Source organism: Diabrotica virgifera, chromosome 2 (assembly GCF_917563875.1).
Source record: "Diabrotica virgifera virgifera chromosome 2, PGI_DIABVI_V3a".
Lineage (NCBI taxonomy): Eukaryota > Metazoa > Arthropoda > Insecta > Coleoptera > Chrysomelidae > Diabrotica > Diabrotica virgifera.
In genome coordinates, this window is record NC_065444.1 from 230,755,408 (window position 1) to 230,773,706 (window position 18,299).

Consider the following 18,299-nt stretch of genomic DNA (forward strand, 5'->3'; position numbering starts at 1 on the left):
ATAACCGAAATAAACAACAGTGGGCTCAACACTCCACCTTGTCTAACCCCGTCGTTATTAGAAAATTCGCCGGAGATTAAGTTACTTGTCCTGACCTGGTTTTTTGTGTTGGCATACAAACTCTTTATCAAGTTCTTCATATACTTCCTTGTTTATCAGGCTTTGCCATATTTCTTCTCTATTGACCATGTCAAGCGCCTTTTTCATATCTAAAAACGCCAGGTACAGTGTATCGTTTTTTAACAGTGTTTCTTCAGTAATTTGCTGTAGTGTGAATATATGATCTTGTACGCTGTGTGATGGTCTAAATCCACTTTGTATATCCGCCAGTCGAGGCTCAACTATTTCTCGTAATTTCTTTTCTAGGATAATTTCGTAGATTTTCAACGCTGAGCAGAGAAGTGATATACCCCTAAAATTACTGCACTCTTTCGTGTCTCCCTTTTTATGTATAGGCAGTGTTATTGAAATTTTCCAATCCTCTGGGATTTTTTTGTTTGTCCACGCTAATTTTAGTAGGTCATGTAATTCTTGTTTACCCTGTTGTCCAAGATATTTCAATAATTCAGCATCTATTCCGTCGATGCCTGCTGCTTTACCAACTTTTAGTTTCTCTAGTGCATCTTCAACTTCTTCCATCTTTATATTAGTTTACGTCTTCTTGCCCTCTTTCAGGTGTTTCATCTGTTATCTGTGTGCGATTATCTGCTGTTGTATTTTCATTGTTTAAAAGTTCCTTGAAATATTCTCTCCACCTTTCTATAATGGGCTCATCCTCAGTTATTATATTTCCGTTTCTATCTTTTATGTGCTGTAGTTTAATTTCCGTTTTACTTTTCATATTCTTTAATACTCTATAACATAATTTTGTATTTTGGGTACTATTTTCTTCCATAGTTCTTCCAAATTCTTCCCAGGCGTTCTGCTTTTCTTGTTTTATCCTTACTTTAACTTTGTTGCGCTGTTCCTTGTATTTATCGTATGCCTCTTGATTTCTTTTTTGTATGTACATTTTCCATAGCCTTTTCTTTTCTCTGACTTCTTTTTTAATATCGTTGTTCCGCCAGCTTGTCTGCTTTTTATGATTATTTCTTCTGGTATACCCGCAAATTTGCCCTGCTGTTTCTAATAGTATTGCCTTAAATCTGATCCACTTTTCTTCCACATTTCTACTTTGTCTTCTGTTTTCAATCCTTGCAAACTGTTTTTCTGTTTTTTCTATATACTCATTTCTTGTTTGCAAGTTTCTCAGCTTATAGGTTCTTATTCTTCCGCTATAGTTTTTGTTTTGTATCTGTTTTCGGTCCTCGACTTTGTTGTTATTCTTGAATACTCCTTCTAGTAGATAATAGTCACTACCTATATCATAGCTTCTTTTCACTCTGACATCTTTAACTTTACTCCTTTTTTCTCGAGGAACAATTATGAAGTATATTATTGATTTTTCATTTCGCTGGGGCATTGCTCTTGTTATCTTGTGTATTTCTTTGTGTTCAAAGAAAGTGTTGGCTATAACTATATCATTATCTATACAAAACTCTAGCAATCTTTTCCCGTTTTTATTAATTGTGTGTTCTCCGTGCCTACCTATAGCTCCTTGCCATTTCATGTTTTCGTTTCCCACTCTAGCATTGAAGTCTCCCAATATTATGAGTGTTTCCTCATAATCTTCTACTATTATTAAGTAATTATTTTTAAATTATTTCAGTTGTCTTCTATTTTGAATATTGCCTTGTTCTATTTGCTCCTAATTCTTTATAATTTGCAGAAGAGACATTTGAGGAAAGCGAAAAATGTGGTTTACAAGAAATTAAGTACTTGGAAGTAATAGATCCATGGTTGGCCATTCAGAAGAATTCTTCATACAAGCAATTGCTTCAGATGTGGTAAGAAAAAGTTATTTATATAACAAAAGTTTAATAAAAAATAATGGAGATAAGGAAGCCCATATCCATGGGCAGTGGGGCCGTGCCCCCCCTAACTTTTCGGGTGCTTTAAACTATATACAGGGTGGGCCAACTCAATATTTGGCAGTAGTTATTAGATTTTAAGGAAATGCCACAGGTCAATTTTTGTTCTAAGTAGGACACATTATTACGATACATACCTACTCTGACATTTGTCAACCCCCTCCCTTCCACGTCCCCAACATCTTATTTTTAAATAGAGAATAGGGGTTGCCTCCTAGCTCATTTGAAAGGGTATTCAATTCTCTATTCAGTAATATAAACATTATCATAATTATTTATACAGAGTGTCCAAAAAAATGTTAATAATTAAATTAATTGACAAAAAAAAGAAGAATGTATGTAATTTATTTTATTTAAAATACATTTTACTGCTATCAGAAAACAGAAATAAATATTTATTTCACAAATAAACATTGCGTTTCGCATAAATTCAATGTTCCCGCCACATACCTGCCTTTTCGACGTTTGAACATTTAATTTAAGCGAAAAGCAATGTTTATTTGTGAAATAAACATTTATTTGTAGAGGAAAGGCACCAAATTTGAGACACTTTTTTTGAAAAACAAATATAAAACAGAATATTCAAAATTTTTAAAACATTTATTTCGAAAACTTAAATTGAGTGTTTCTACAACACAACAAAAAATAAATAAAGCGAATAAGACATATATTTTTGCAAAAAAAATACATTTAATTTTTTTGCGACATTTAATATTAAAAATAAAAGGTCGCTTAATTTGAGATGGCCAGGTATCCAAATTTGAGACAGGTACCCCAATTTGAGATATTATTCAAAAAATCCCTTTCCTTCGCAGAAAAGACAAATAAATGTGCTGGACTTTATTTCTCCACAGTCTTCATGTGCCCACCTGCCACATTGGTAACACTTTGCCCATCGTTCTCCATATTTATCGTCGGAAAATTTTCCGGTGCAAAATAGACATTCCGCGTCGTTCTCTCCACTTTCGTCAGACGATGAATCAGCTAATGGAAAGTCTTCGCTGCTATCTGAACTTGAACTCGAAGAAACTTTCCGTTTCCTTCTTGATGTTTTGCCTTTTGATGTAGAAGGTTGACCTGCGTCTTCGTGTACTGCTATTTCTTCTTCGGACGTTGCTGTTTTTTCTGATCTAACACTTTTTGTTGAACTGTTTTTTTCTGGAGCTAATACACAATCCAAGTTTAGCTGGGGTACTAGTTTTTTTGCTTTCTTCTTCTGCAAACTTTGCTCTAATTCTTCTTTGTAGGGTGTTAGAGTAATTACTGAAGCCTTTCCTGATCTGGCATGTGGCTTTTTAGTGGTGTCTCTCTTATATATAGGGATCGGACAGATGTCTTTCGGAGACACAAGTTGTTGATGAGGTAGTGGTGGACTATGAGTTCTATGTTCTCGCATTGGATGATTTGGTTGTTCATGGTTTGGTTCTATTATTTGTTCGTCCCTTTCGTTTTGTGTTTCCAAGTTCTCTTGAATTCCAAATTCAAAGTCCCTAAAAATATGGCGACAAATAGGGACCAGTCCAGTTTTTCGGAAACCATTGCAAGATATTTCCATCGTCGCAGCTTTGTTATTCGCTTTACAAAAAATACTGGCAATGGCATAAGGCGACACAACACTCAACTGATTTTCTCTAAGCCAGTTTTCTATTTCTTGTGCGTAGTAAGTTTTCAGCGGTGCCATAAAAGCAACATCCAACGGTTGCATTTTATGTGTAGAATGTGGTGGGAGGCAAATAATCGTCACATGATTCTGTTTGGCTAAATCTATTAGAGCAACGTTTCTCGTATGAGAATAGTGGCCATCAAGGACGAGAAGAACAGGGTCTGCAGCTGAAGGTTTAGTGAATTTTATGAAGTGCTGTAGCCATCTAGTGAAAATATCGGCCTGTACCCAACCTGACACATGGCATTCTGCGACTGCTCCAGTGGGAGCTCCTAGAATCAACTCTGTTTTCATATTTTTTCTAAGGAAGATTAATAATGGTGGTACGAAAACTCCTGCAGCATTCATACATGAAATAACAGTAATCAGCTTGCCCCTTTCTGCTGAAGTAAGTGACGAAACCTGCTTCTTCCCTTTCAAAGAAATGACTTTGCTATGTTTGTGCTGAACAATTGTAATACCTGTTTCGTCTATATTGAATATACGTTGTGCAGGGTTAGTAAGCTTAAGATATTCTGGTTCATACAGGTCAAATAACTTGGATACATTTTCATGAGTAAACGATTTTACTCGAGCAGATGACATTCCCTGAGGAGTACGCATTGAAAGCGTCGGATGCCTTTTCAGAAAGAGTCTCAACCATTTCTTTCCGGCTGATTTTTTGACTTCGCTAAATGGATGTGGTATTGAGTTTCGTATTGCAAGTTGAAATGCCAGTCGTTTTATATCACGCGCTCTTAGCCCGAAATAACGTTGCTCCATAGTTAGGGCATACTCAACCAACTCATTTTCTAATTCCAAAGGAAGAATAGGTCGGCGGCCAATTGATATCCCGACGAGTTCTTCTGGAGTCTTGTCTGATTTCACATATCGTTTTAAGGTACCTTTTGGTACTCCAAAAACTTTTGAGGCCTTCAAATAGCCCATCTCTCTATTTCTTACTGTATTTACATCATTTGCATTCCAGTATCATATCATTTGCATTCCATTTTTTATTTTTTGGCGGCATCTACAAACAAAAAAATACATAAAAATAAAAATTTTACACGGGGTCCTAATTTGAGACACTCTCAAATTTGGAACCTACAGGTGTCTCAAATTAGGATTTTTCCGTCAAAAAATAAAACGAATTTTTGTTGGTTATGTATGCCACACAATTACCGTTTAATTTGCATAAAATGTATTAACTAATATTAAACTACCAAAAAAAAATTACTGGAGTAAATGTAATCATCTTACCTTGATGTATTGTAAGTTTTTATAAATTCTGAAAAACTTTGTGTATGGTGTAAATCAAATTAACGTCGACAAAACAACAACGGTCACTTCTAAGCGCCAACTAAAAGCAGGTCTACTACTAACTTCACAGAATGATCAGTTTTCAATATTTTCACTAGATGTCAACCCATCGTACACAAATATACGACGGTGTCTCAAATTAGGCGCCTGTCTCAAATTTGGTGCCTTTCCTCTACTCACCGGAGGGAAAACAGACGTTCGGATACAATTAGCGTCTTTTTGCAAAGACAATGACGGCGACTTTGCAAAGTAACAAGACACTTACTCAACACACACACACACTACACAAGACACTAGGTACCTGACTGCAAAAATTCACCGTACCTACCATGCCAATGGCCATTAGTTGTCGAGGTATTAGCTAAAATAAAAAAAAAAACATTTATTTCTGTTTTGTGACAACAGCAAAATGTATTTTAAGGTACTAGTACACTTTAGAAGACCAAAAATAATCATTTTTTTAAGATTTTTTTCTCAGAACCTTTATTAAAAATGAACATAAAACTTTTTACATATCTAACTCTTAAAGAATACAAAAAATATATCTTTTTTCATTTATGCACGTATGTACAATAATATTGTAGAGGGCGCCAAAGTCGAGACCTCGAAAAAAAATAGTTCCGATGGCGGACAGTTAATCTCAGGATTATGATCTCTGAAACAAAAAAATCGTACAGGATTTGAAAAAGGAAGGTTTCTTACGTGACAATTTACCACCGTTAGTGAAAAATTCCGCAAACAAAGATTTTAAGGAGAAAAATTTTTGTGAAAATATCGCCCGTTTTTATTTAGTTTTTCATGCTTAAAAAATATTTATTTTTTATTTTTTGGTCAAATTGTGGTAAATTATCACGTAGGAAACCTTCCTTTTTCAAATACAGTACGATTTTTTTGTTTTAGATATCCCAGTCCTGAGATTAACTGTCCGCCATCATTTTTCGAGGCCTCGACTTTTGCGCCCTCCATAATATTAGTGTACGAGCATACATTAAAAAAGATATATTTTTGGTACTCTCTAGGAGTTAGATATTAATATGTAAAAAGTTTTATTTTCATTTTTAATAAAGGTTCTGAGAAAAAAATTCTTGAAAAAAAATGATTGTTTTTGGTCTTCTAAAGTGTAGGTACTAGTACATAAATAAAATAAATTACATACCTACTTCTTTTTTTTTGTCAATTAATTTAATTAGAAAAATTTGTTTGGACACCCTGTATAAATAATTATGATAATGATTATATTACTGAATAGGTAATTGAATACCCTTTCAAATGAGCTACGAGACGACCCCTATTCCCTATTTAAAAATAAGGTGTTGGGGACGTGGAAAGGAGGGGGTTGACAAATGAGAGATGTATGTATCGTAAAAATGTGTCCCCCTTGGAACAAAAATCGACCTGTTTCGGCATTTCCTTAAAATCTAATAACTACTGCGAAATATCGAGGTGGACTCTTTTCTTTGGCCCACCCTGTATATGGTTATAGAAAGTATACAAAATTTTTATAATTCAAAATTTTTATATGGGCGCCCGTGGATGGAGATATTTTCTTTTTACAGTTCCGTCTTCTATCGTAGATTGGACATAAACATGGCAATTTTCACTTTCTTTATGGTAGCTCTAAAATGTTGGATGGATCAATTTAAACCACTTTCTCTGATTTCCCCGCCAATAGGTTCGCGTTCTTCTTTGTACCATCCTTATCAACTTCATTTTCAAAATTTATTCAAAATTCCTCAATTTTTGATCACAGATTGTTTTGCGTCTAGGCTTTAAAGTCGGACAATGGCGTTGTGAAAACATAACAGTGCAGTAGCCTTAACCTTAACCTAAGACTGTAAGATTAAAACACATATTTAGGAAAAAGCCAAAACCTAAAATGAATCTAGAAGCGCTTAAAGAGCCAGACGTTAAGCATATATTTGTAACAGACTTGGAAAGAGAAATGGAAAACATCGAAAGTATCACTGAAGTATCACCGGAAGATCGAATCGAAAAAATATGGACAAATATAAGAGATCCATTCAGACTCATATAAAAGGGAAATTAGAGACGGTGAAAGCTGAACCAAAACAAACATGGATGACGCAGGAAATTCTCGATTTGATGGAAAGAAGAAAACTACACAGAAATCGCAATGAAGACCAATATAAGTTATTGTATACTGAAATAAGAAGGAAAATAAGGAGTGCTAAAGCGCAATGGTTCTCCCAAGAATGTAGCGAAATCGAGGAGTATGAAAGAAAATATGATTCTTTCAACATGCATAAGAAGGTAAAAGAATTAGCAAAGTGTGGAAATATAAGTGGTCGTGCGATAGCTGATTCAAATGGAAATCTATTGTTTGACACCAAACAAAAACTGCACCGATGGAGGAAATACATTGAGGATCTTTTTCAGGATAATCGACCAATACAACATAACATAACGGACGCGAATAGTGGACCACCTATAACTAAAAGCGAAGTGGAAGATGCTATATGCTTGTCAAAATCAAAGAAGGCCATGGGACCTGATGAAATATCCACAGAGGTTCTAAAACTACTAGGAGATTGCGGAAGTAAAGTATTGGTTGACTTGTTTAATGCTATATATAATCATGGTCACTTACCACATGATTGGCTGAAATCTACTTTTATACCAATTCCCAAGAAAGCGAAGGCAAAAGAGTGTCATGATCATCGAACCATTAGCCTAATGAGCCACGTACTTAAGGTCTTTCTGCGTGTGATCCATGCGAGAATATATAAAAGAATCGAAGAACATTTGGGCGAAACTCAATTTGGCTTTAGAAATGGACTAGGTACACGAGAGGCCCTGTTTGGGTTGCTGGTATTAGTACAAAGGAGTAGAGATGTAAATGCTGATGTGTACCTATGTTTTCTTGATTTCGAAAAAGCATTTGACAAAGTATCACATACTAAGGTGTTAGATGTTCTAAGGTCAACTAATATTGACGATAAAGATCTAAAAATCATTGCTAACTTGTATGGAATCAAAAAGCCACAGTTAGAGTAGACGGTGATCACACAGAAGTTATTCAAATTCAACGTGGAGTAAGACAGGGATGTATTCTTTCACCATTAATTTTTAACATTTATTCAGAAAAGATGTTTGAAGAGGCACTCAGTACTACACAAGGTGGAGTTATGATAAACGGGAAACTGATAAATAATCTCCGATATGCAGGCGACACTGTACTGATTGCCAGTAGTGATACCGAATTACAATATCTATTGGATTCTGTGGTAGCACAGTGCAGTAATTATGGTCTCCACCTTAACATCAAAAAAACAAAATATATGGTCGTCAGTAAGGATAATGTCATCGATGCTGGAATTCACGTTAATGATGTACAACTTAAGAGAGTTGAAGCTATAACATACTTGGGAAGCAGAATCACTGATAATTGGGATCCATCCACCGAAATACGTTGCAGAATTGCTCAAGCCAAATCAGCATTTTTCCGTTACAAGAAAATTCTATGCGGTTATGACATAAATTTGAGTCTTAGGACAAGAATTTTAAAGTGTTACGTGTTTTCCGTTCTTCTCTACGGAGTTGAGTCATGGACCTTAACAGGAAGAATGCTTAAGATGGTTGAATCCTTCGAATTATGGTGCTATCGAAGAATGCTGAGAGTAAGCTGGATGGACAAGGTGCGTAATGATATTATTCTGAGCAGAATGAAGAAAGGCAGAGAACTGGTAAAAGTGATAAAGTCTAGAAAACTCGAGTATTTTGCGCATGTTTGTAGACATCCGGAAAAATATAGATATACATCTAATTATGCAGGGTAAAATATTAGGCAGAAGAAGTCGAGGAAGAAGAAGAACACCTTGGTTAAGAAATTTGAGGCAATGGTTTGGTCACACTTCGGAATCGCTCTTCAGATCTGCTGCGAATAAAGTTATGATAGCCAACATGATCGCTAACGTTCGATAAACGGACATAGCACCCGAAAAAGAAGAAGCCTTAACCTTAGGTGCATCTTTGCATTTTTATTGCATAATGATTTTTCCATATTTATAAATTTGTCTAGAGATAGGTATTAATAAGACTGTTATTTTCACGAATTTCTGTGCATTATGAGTTATCCATGTTTCCAAATACTTCCACCTCTTTACTCTCTCTATTTGAATATTATTTATTAATATGTAATATTTCGTTGTCTTGTAGATGTTTTGTGATAAATATGGATTTTATCTTACGTCATATTTTTCGTCTTCCAGATGATCTTTTTTGTCCTCTATATTAAGAAGTATCTAGTCAAAGTATTCCAACATCGATTCAATACATCTTCCTTGTTGTTAATATGTTCCCATTCAGACTTCTGCATTGGTTTGTACTTGAATCTAATTATTTTCTAATGACGTTAACTTTCTTATTCAATGCTCTCTATTAAGATTTGGCATTAAGATCCTATTTAACTGATTTCGCTTTTTTCTTTTTGTCTGGTAATTCTCTACAGGTGTTCTAGTTCATTGATTAAGCATTTCTTGGTAGGTTACTTCTTTTCCTCTTGTTACATTCTTGAATTCATTGTCCTACTATGATTTTACAGGTACACGTTTCTGTTCTTGTTCGTATTTCATCTTTTGCTACTGCTTTAACATCTTCCTTTATTCAGGTCCAGTGGGTATCTATATCTTTCTGGCCTTCTTTATTTACATTCTAATTCCTTAGCCTCTTGGTGATGTTTTCCGTTTTTTTTTTTCAGTTTTCAGTTACAACTGTTGCATCTCTCAGCATTTACATATTCCATTTCTTTTTAGACATTTTATTTTGAGCAGATGGGACGTGAATTATAAATTGTAAAATTCCCTCATCTTCCTTAGTCTCAGCATCCATTATGGCTTGCAAATTGTAGAAGCCTCGGAGGTGTAACCAGAGAAGGTTCCCATTGTTTTCAGTCTGATGGGATGTAGAATAGCATTATGTTGTTTTATATGAAATTGGATTGAAAACTTAGTCTTTTGCTAGCAGTTGCCGCTAGAGCATCTATGCCATTTCGTTCGTTGAAATCCGTGACTGCACGCCGGGGTTTGTTTTAGTTGGATCAGAGAGAGCAGCATATTATGTGCCTCCTGATGAGAGACTAATAAGTTTCGAAACCGGTAGAGGTGCTTGCTGCACTCTCTGATTGGACTAGAATATGATGCGGCTGTATTTTCGTTTTGCAGCGAAATTGAAAGTGGTTATTCATTTTTGATTTACATGTTTACTCTATTGGAGTACGAAGGGAACCATTCTCGTTGGAACTTTACCGCGCTGAGCAGATGGGACGTGAATTATAAATTGTAAAATTCCCTCATCTTCCTTAATCTCAGCATCCGTATGGCTTGCAAATTGTAGAAGCCTCAAAGGTGTAACCAGAGAAGGTTCCCATTGTTTTCAGTCTGGTGGGATGTAGAATAGCATTATGTTGTTTTATATGCCATTGGATTGAAAACTTAGACATTTTATTTTCTTTGCTGACGTTTGAATTCTAGCCCTCAATGTTGAGATCACTAGGCCCATTATCTTAGTCTATGATTGGGCCTATATAACTTCTGCAGTTCATTACGTCTAATATTTCATTATGTCTTAACATTTTATAATGTTTTATTTAATTTCCAACTAGAAGGAAAATTCTAATTGGTTATCTTTATTTTTTTTTTGCTTTGAATTTTACCTTTTAGCTACAGGAAACTACTTGAAAGCGGCATACAGAAAAGGGAAGTTAGTTTAATTTACACTAAGAGACCAGTCTGCATTTCCAGAGGTTCCAGTTTTATAAGTGTTAGTTTAGTAGATTGTTATTCAGCTATAGTAGTACTAGCCGGAGGTGTTGTTGCTTCAGTTATAATTTGGATTCTCGAAGTGTTGTCACACAAAAGGTATCCTTGCTAATATTTTTTTTTTATTTTTTACTGAGCATGAAATTTTTTTTGCTGAACATTTATTGTTGTTGAAGCTTATTATTAAATGTATTTTAGGTAAATTTTACAGAAAATAGTTTTGATCACTTTGTATAAACATTTTTTTAGCTGGTAATTTTCGGTTTTTGTATTACATTTTTGTTATCTTTTTTAATTTTCTTAAAAAGAAATAGTGTATTTCATTTCTAAAGTAAAATAATTTAGTGCATTTTAAAGATTACATCCTAAGATTTAAAAAAGCACTTATAAAACTGTAATAGATCTGTTCAAACTTGAGTAATACCGTCTTAAATTGGTGGTAATTCTATAAAACTACGAAGACTTCAAAAATTGCATTTTTTGAGACGTCATATTATTTGAATTAAATTTTTGAGATTTTTTTTAATAAAACATCGTTTAATAAGATGATTGAAAGGTAAGGTGTGCAAAATTGAGAATTTTATAAGGAAATTTGTATTAGTTACACATTTTTAAATCATTTTTAAACAAAATTCATGTAAGGCTCAATTTCCGCCCACACCGTACTTATGCCCATACATTTTATTTCTGTCTGTTATAACCATAAGATAGCTTAATTATTCTTCTTTCATGTTCAATTTGTAAAATTTCATTTGATCCATTAGTTAAATAATTACATTAAAATAACTCAACTGTGCACTTCGTCGTACGTTAGTTTACAGTGCGCCAATGTTTGTGAAAAGGCTGACTTTAGCGTTATAAATAAAAAATTATAGAAGATACAGATTTAATTTTAGAAAATTCTTTATGTAAGGTTTTTTTGTAAAATTTTCTGAATTTTTCAATGGTCAAGTCAGTTTTTTTCTAAAATTTATATTTTAAGAGTTATTTAAACATCTAATTTCGTAGTTCATTTATTTAATAAAAAATGTAGCACCCACTTCTCGAGTAGAACTTTTTGATATGTTGTTTATTAAACATTTCTTAATGAAATTACAAACAGTTCCATCTTGTTTGATTTTTTCCGAAGTGAAAATCTATATGCACTCCCCTATTTGCAGTAATATCAATTCCATTAATCATGTAATTGTTCAACTTATTTCTTAAAAATCAATACGTAATAAATTAAACAGAGGACAATTCATAAAATCGAGTCATTTGATCGAGTCGAATTGATCAAGTTGATCAAGCCTTTGTGGATAAGAGCTTAAAATTACAAATAAAATATAAAAAAACCAAAAAATCATACAAAATATGAACATGTTCAGAAAAATTTAACAGTAAACTGATTGTAAAAAAACAAAATTTGTACCTATAGTCAGTAGGTAGGTACATAAAACTCAATAACATTTTTGATACAAAATCATTTTTTATAGAACTGAATATTTAAAGTAAATTGCTTTAGACAACAACATTTAATATTTCTGCATTTTATATTATTTTACAACTTAAAATAATCTGCTAGGCGGACGATGCAATACTAATCTCTCAAAGTGAAGATGATTTACAACGTATGCTGCACCAATTTAACATAATCGCCAGAAAATTTACCATGTTAATTTCCCCAAAAAAGACAAAATGCATGGTTATAACAGCAGATCCAATAAGATGTAAATTGGAGCTGTAAGGTCTGATAATAGAACAAGTGATGGAGTTTAAATACCTAGGCATCGTACTATCTAGCTACGGAAGGCTCGAAACTGAAGTGGGAGATCAAGTGAATAGAGCAAACAGAGCCGCAGGTTGCCTGAATGACACAATATGGAGAAATAAAAATATCGGAAAAGAAATGAAAGGCAGAATTTACAAAACAGCCATCAGACCAATGATGACATACGCGGCAGAAACACGACCCGACACAGAGAGGACAAAAAGATTGCTCGAAACAGCGGAGATGAAAACCCTTCGAAAAATCGATAGTAAGGTTTTATGGGACAGAGCTAGAAGTACAGATATACGACGGAGATGCAAGGTGGATAACATTAATAACTGGGTAAGAAACAGAAGAATAGAATGGAATGACTACATAAGCCGAATGACAATAAATAGGGTAGTCAGGACAGCGAGAGACGGTTCCCCAATAGGAAGACGATCAGTGGGAAGACCACGAAAATGATGGAACAACTTACTAGCGGCACATTGAAAAAACAGACAGAGTTATGTCTATACAAAAAGAAGAAGAAGAAGAAGAAGAAGAAGAAGAAGAAGAAGAAGAAGAATATTATTTTACATCTATTTTATATATTTCTTTTACACTTTTTACATCTAAAGTTTTGATGGCGGATATTTTTAATTGTTTAACTTTTTAATTGTTTAACTTTTGTTTATGTTTCAGGATTTTCATCAGATGTAAAGCCGCTTTATTTATTAAAAAATTACATCTGCTCCGCATGCTGCACTCACAACTAAAGTAGTTTTCAGATATTTAGTGCTTAGTACAAAATTTAGAAGTCATCAATAAATAGATAAATGCAGAACAAATGATTATATGATTATTTTTTATTTATAGCATTTAAGGGGAGTTTTTCAAAAATCTTAAAATTTTGAATATTATTAAATACTAAGTGACATAGAAAAAAGAACACCAAGCAATACAAAATGTATTAAAACAATTTTTTCTATACAGGTCTATTGGGGTTAAGTAGGTAAGTAATGGAACAAGATTACAGAAAAGAGAAAAGTCCAAACGTTGGAAAATATGTAAAAAGTTAATAATATCTTGTACTAACCTCCACGATGTCTTCTACACTTAGAAATACGTCTGGGCATATTCCTAACGAGATGACCTCTTTTGTCTTAAGTCTTAAGGTATCTCATCTTAAGGTATTTATTCATTACGTTGGTGCTCCATGCTCCGTGTAGGTGCTCCACATAGTGGATACGTGGGTGCTCCAGGAGCGGCGCTCACCCTCGGCGATCCAATCGGTGGCTGTTTACAGGGTATTCAGAAACTCTACCGACAAACGAAGACAGGAGATTCCTCAGATAATTTTAAGATGTTTTAACCCAATTCACCTAGTCCGAAAATGCTTCCTAAGGGAGCTAGAGCTCTTTGAAGATAGCGTCTTGTAATTAATTTTTCTTAAATAACTCCAGAACGCTTCTGTTGGGAAAAACGAAAATTTGTACACATATTTATCTTCCAGAGATAAATCGACTCCATGCATTGCGAATTTCTAGTACCGGTCATAGGCGTCCGTTTTGGGTAGGGCAACAGTTATTTTATCGCATAACTTTTTTATCTTTCATTTTTAAGCATTTTTGACGCTGGATTATTAAATTGTGAGGTATTCTACAACTAAAAGGTACTCTTGTTTTAGGTCGATAGGATACATCGTTTTCTAGACAAATCAATTTGAAACTTTTTCTGTTTTTGAATTTCCAAAAAAAAAATTTAAAAAAAACTATTTAGAAATCCGAAAACTGGTATGTTTATTTATATTTCAGAGATAAATCGATTTCATTAATTGCGAATTTCTAGTACGGGTCATATGCGTCCGTTTTGGGTAGGTCAACGGTTATTTTTTTGCATAACATTTTTGTCTTTAATTTTTAAGCATTTGTGACTCGAGAATATTAAGTTATGAGGTATTCTAGTACTAAAAGTTACTCTTGCTTTAAGTTGGTAAAATACACCGTTTTTTTGAAAACAAATTTCAGTTTTTATTCAAATTCAAAGAAGGAAAAATTTTCAAATCGATTTTTCTAGAAAACCGTGTGTCCTACCGACTTAAACCAAGAGTACCTTTTAGTACTAGAATACTTCACAATTTAATAATCCAATGTCAAAAATGCTTCAAAGTTAAAGACAAAAAAGTTATGTGATAAAATAACCGTTACCCTACCCAAAAGGGACGTCTATGATCGGTACTAGAAATTGGTAATGAATGGAATCGATTTATCTCCGGAAGATAAATACACGTGCCTATTTTCGTTTTTCTAAATTGAAGCGTATGGAGGTATTTAAGAAAAACTAATTACAAGACGCCATCTTCAAAGAGCTCTAGCTCCCTTAGGAAGCATTTTCAGACTAGGTGAATTGAGCTAAATTGTCTTAAAATTATCTGAAGAATCTCCTGTCTTCGTTTGTCGGTAGAGTTTCTGGACACTCTGTATATGTAGACGACCGCATGCCGCATTGGATCAGTTACACGGAGCACACAGCACCAACGTAATGGATACGTGCATTTAAGGTACTTGCACTTTGTGCCGAAATACCGCTAGAATCGGTAGAGGGTGAATTAAGCAGAGTAACTTTTTTCCCTTAATATCACAGACATATTCGATGGGCAAAAGAGGAAAAAATGATTTAGAAGATCAAAGCAAAAAATCGAAATTACCTTATTGTCTTCAAAATGATCCTACATAATCTACCCACTGTACGGTACAACATTATCTTCTTGCAGAAGTGGGTAAGTGACCACCTATATATAAAGCTGAGTACGTGGATCCATAACCTCCTCTATATAACGTATTGCAGTTGTGGTGCCTCTGATGAACACCAAATGTGGCCTAGTTCCATGGCCAATAACCCTCCATACCAAAATTCCAAGAATGTGATGCACACGTCTTCAATATAAAATTGAAGATCTTCTATTTCACCACGTGGCGTCGTCTTCTTGCCTTGCACGGCCATCATCCATAGCCAAGCAGAATCTGGATTCATCACTAAAAGTATTAATACTATTCCATTTGAGGTACCAGTTGAGCCGTTCTTTACAACAAGCCAGTGGATCATTTCGATGCCTATAAGTGAGAGGCATAAAGAAACTGAGGACGGTATGAAATAAGACCAAAACTTCTGATTCAGTGATAAACAGTTCTCACTGCAGATAGAATTTCCACGCACTTCAAACCACTAGTCCTACCACTAGTGAAGCGGTCCCGTAGCCGTTCCTCTGATACGGCTTATACCTCTAGATCTTTCTGTACGCCCTTCCTGATTCCATCTTCTTCTTCTTAGAGTGCCTATCCGTTCCGAACGTTGGCGATCATTTTGGCTATGATGACTTTATTGGTCTGGTTCCATATCCGATTACAAACCAACGCCGTATTAATACTTTTTTGTACCTTTGTGTCTATTTCTCTAAACGAAAAATCGGTCTCAAGCAAGTGTCAGATGCTAACGTTAAATTTTTGTCTCTAGAGTAAACTTATAATGTTAATTTTTTACTCTAAAGTAGAATTTTAACGTTAAATTTTTCCTCTATGCATTAAAATTTTACTCTCTGATTCGGGGTAACACATTGCATACAGTGGCGTAGCTGAAGATTGAGGGCCCCCCGCGAAAATTTTTGTGGGCCTCCCGTATTATAAACATAACCACAACTAATAACAGTATAATACTAAAATGTGTAAATGACAATATTTGGCCTTCATCAGTTAGTGTTAATACTTAGATTTTTTGGGAATAGACATGAAAACCTATTTTACATGTATCTTAATCCGACAAACACGCTCGGACAGATCGATTTCTAAAATATTCAGAGTATATTATAGCATCAAAGTTTCGAACTTTACGCGATTCCTCTTCAGGTAACAGTCATACTTTTGATTTTTTTAAATGGGAAAGTAGGTAAATCATGTGACACCTCATTTAAAAGCTTTTGAAATACTGATTACAAAAATGTATAATATTTCGCCAAAATTTCGGTCAAATGCTTTTTAAATGCATTCATTTTTTTCGAATACTGAGAAAACTAATGAGTATTTTTTAAAAATTTAAATGCAGAATGAAACATTATATTACCGAGTGTCGACAGTCCCTTAGAATAAGCAAAAAGTTTCTTTTGAGTGATTTGAAATTAAAAATCATACTAAATTTTCTTTCGTTTTCACCTCTGTAACTTATTAAAATAAACATTATAGAAGTTTTTAGGGACTTACGGCCCTCGATAATAATGTAATATTTTATTCTGCGTTTAAATTTTTCAAAAATTCCTATTAGTTTTCTCAGGACTAAAAAAATTAATGGATTTAAAAAACATTTGACCGAAATTTTGCGCAAGTATTATACATTTTTGTAATCAGTATTTCAAACGATTTTAAAAGATTTTTACCTACATTCCCATTAAAAAAATAAAAGTTATGACTCTCACCTGAAGAGGGATCGCGTAAACTTCGAAACATTGATGCTATAATATACTATGATTGTTTTAAAAATCGACCTGTCCGACTGTTTTGATTATGTGCTAAAAATAAATAAGTTAAGATGAGGGAGTACATTGAAAACATTAACTTCAACTTTTTTTGCTATAAGTTATTTTTTCGTCTCAGCTGAGCTCATCGTAAAATTTTTTTATACGTTTATCCGTTTATTTTTAAATTTTGGTGTAATACCCCACTATTTTGCTATTCCTGCTGCTTTTGCTAAAGTTTCGGAAAACGGATTTCTCATTTCTCGAGGATTATCACGAGGTTTTTGAAAAAGTTGAAGGCTGACCGTTAACTCTTCCATTTCAGATTGCAAAAGTCTTGATGTTAGATTAATAAAGTTAAGTATTTTAGATTGAATAGTAATATTAACGACAAATTCAAAATTATTCATATATGCTCTAATAATGCATTAGTTTATAATTTTTCATCGTTTTTTAGATAGCAATGAAATTTTCGTTAAAGATTTCATTACTTGTCGGGAAGCTCGACGCAAAGCCATAAGAGCATCATGTCTGGATGACCACCGGGTTTCATCTTTTAAGTGTTGGCAAACGCGATGAATCGAAAGTCATAATAGTACATACTACATACCATCTTTTAATACTTGCACAAAAAAAACATAATCGTTTAATTATATCCTAAAAAAACCATAATCGTTTAATTATATCCTAAAAAAAACAACTTCTGTATACCATCAAAGGCATCATTCAACACTAGGTTCAGATTATGGGATGCACAATGAAAATAGGAATCTGTTTTTTCAATGTCAGTTATATGTACACCTTTGTATGCCTGAATATACACCACTCATAACGTCCCATCATAACCCTTTCCTCTGCAGTTGTGTACGGAAAGGTGCTTTGATTGTATACATTTTAAAATTTAATTTACAAGACTTTCTGCAATTTGGTCTAATTTGCGAATAAATCCCAAAACGCTGTACAGGACTTATATTATCATTCCAAAATAAAAGCAACTCATATTCATTTAATTTTTAAATATCTTAAAACAAACATTGCCTGTTGTTGTAAATAACTAGGTGACACAAATTTCCCAATATAATGCACTTGTTTCTAGAACACCTTTGGTCAGCTATTTTGATATAATTATTTCATTAGGTCGAATCGTGTCAACAATCATAATAAACAATTGGGATTGATTATAGATACGTAACAAGTAAAGAAAGAGATCATTCAGTACTTAGCATTAATTATTCAACCATCAAGGTAGTTATAATATAGACTTTCGTCCACCAACTTGTTACTGATAATAAGTAGTAGTGTTCAATAAATAAAGTATGAACAAATAGTGTATTCCTAACAACCAACCCTCTTC

General features: G+C 33.8%; 1 protein-coding gene across 1 annotated transcript in view; it reads left to right on the forward strand.

Annotated features, from left to right (window-relative positions):
* Positions 1–13,289, forward strand: part of LOC126880478 (ionotropic receptor 75a-like) — a 42,651-nt gene extending 29,362 nt beyond the window's left edge. The window contains exons 7-9 of the mRNA XM_050644338.1: positions 1,769–1,886; positions 10,611–10,808; positions 13,144–13,289. Of these exons, the coding sequence (XP_050500295.1) occupies positions 1,769–1,886; positions 10,611–10,808; positions 13,144–13,222 (395 nt within the window). The 3' untranslated portion in view covers positions 13,223–13,289. The remainder of the gene's footprint in view (positions 1–1,768; positions 1,887–10,610; positions 10,809–13,143) is intronic.
* Positions 13,290–18,299: the final 5,010 nt, after the last annotated feature.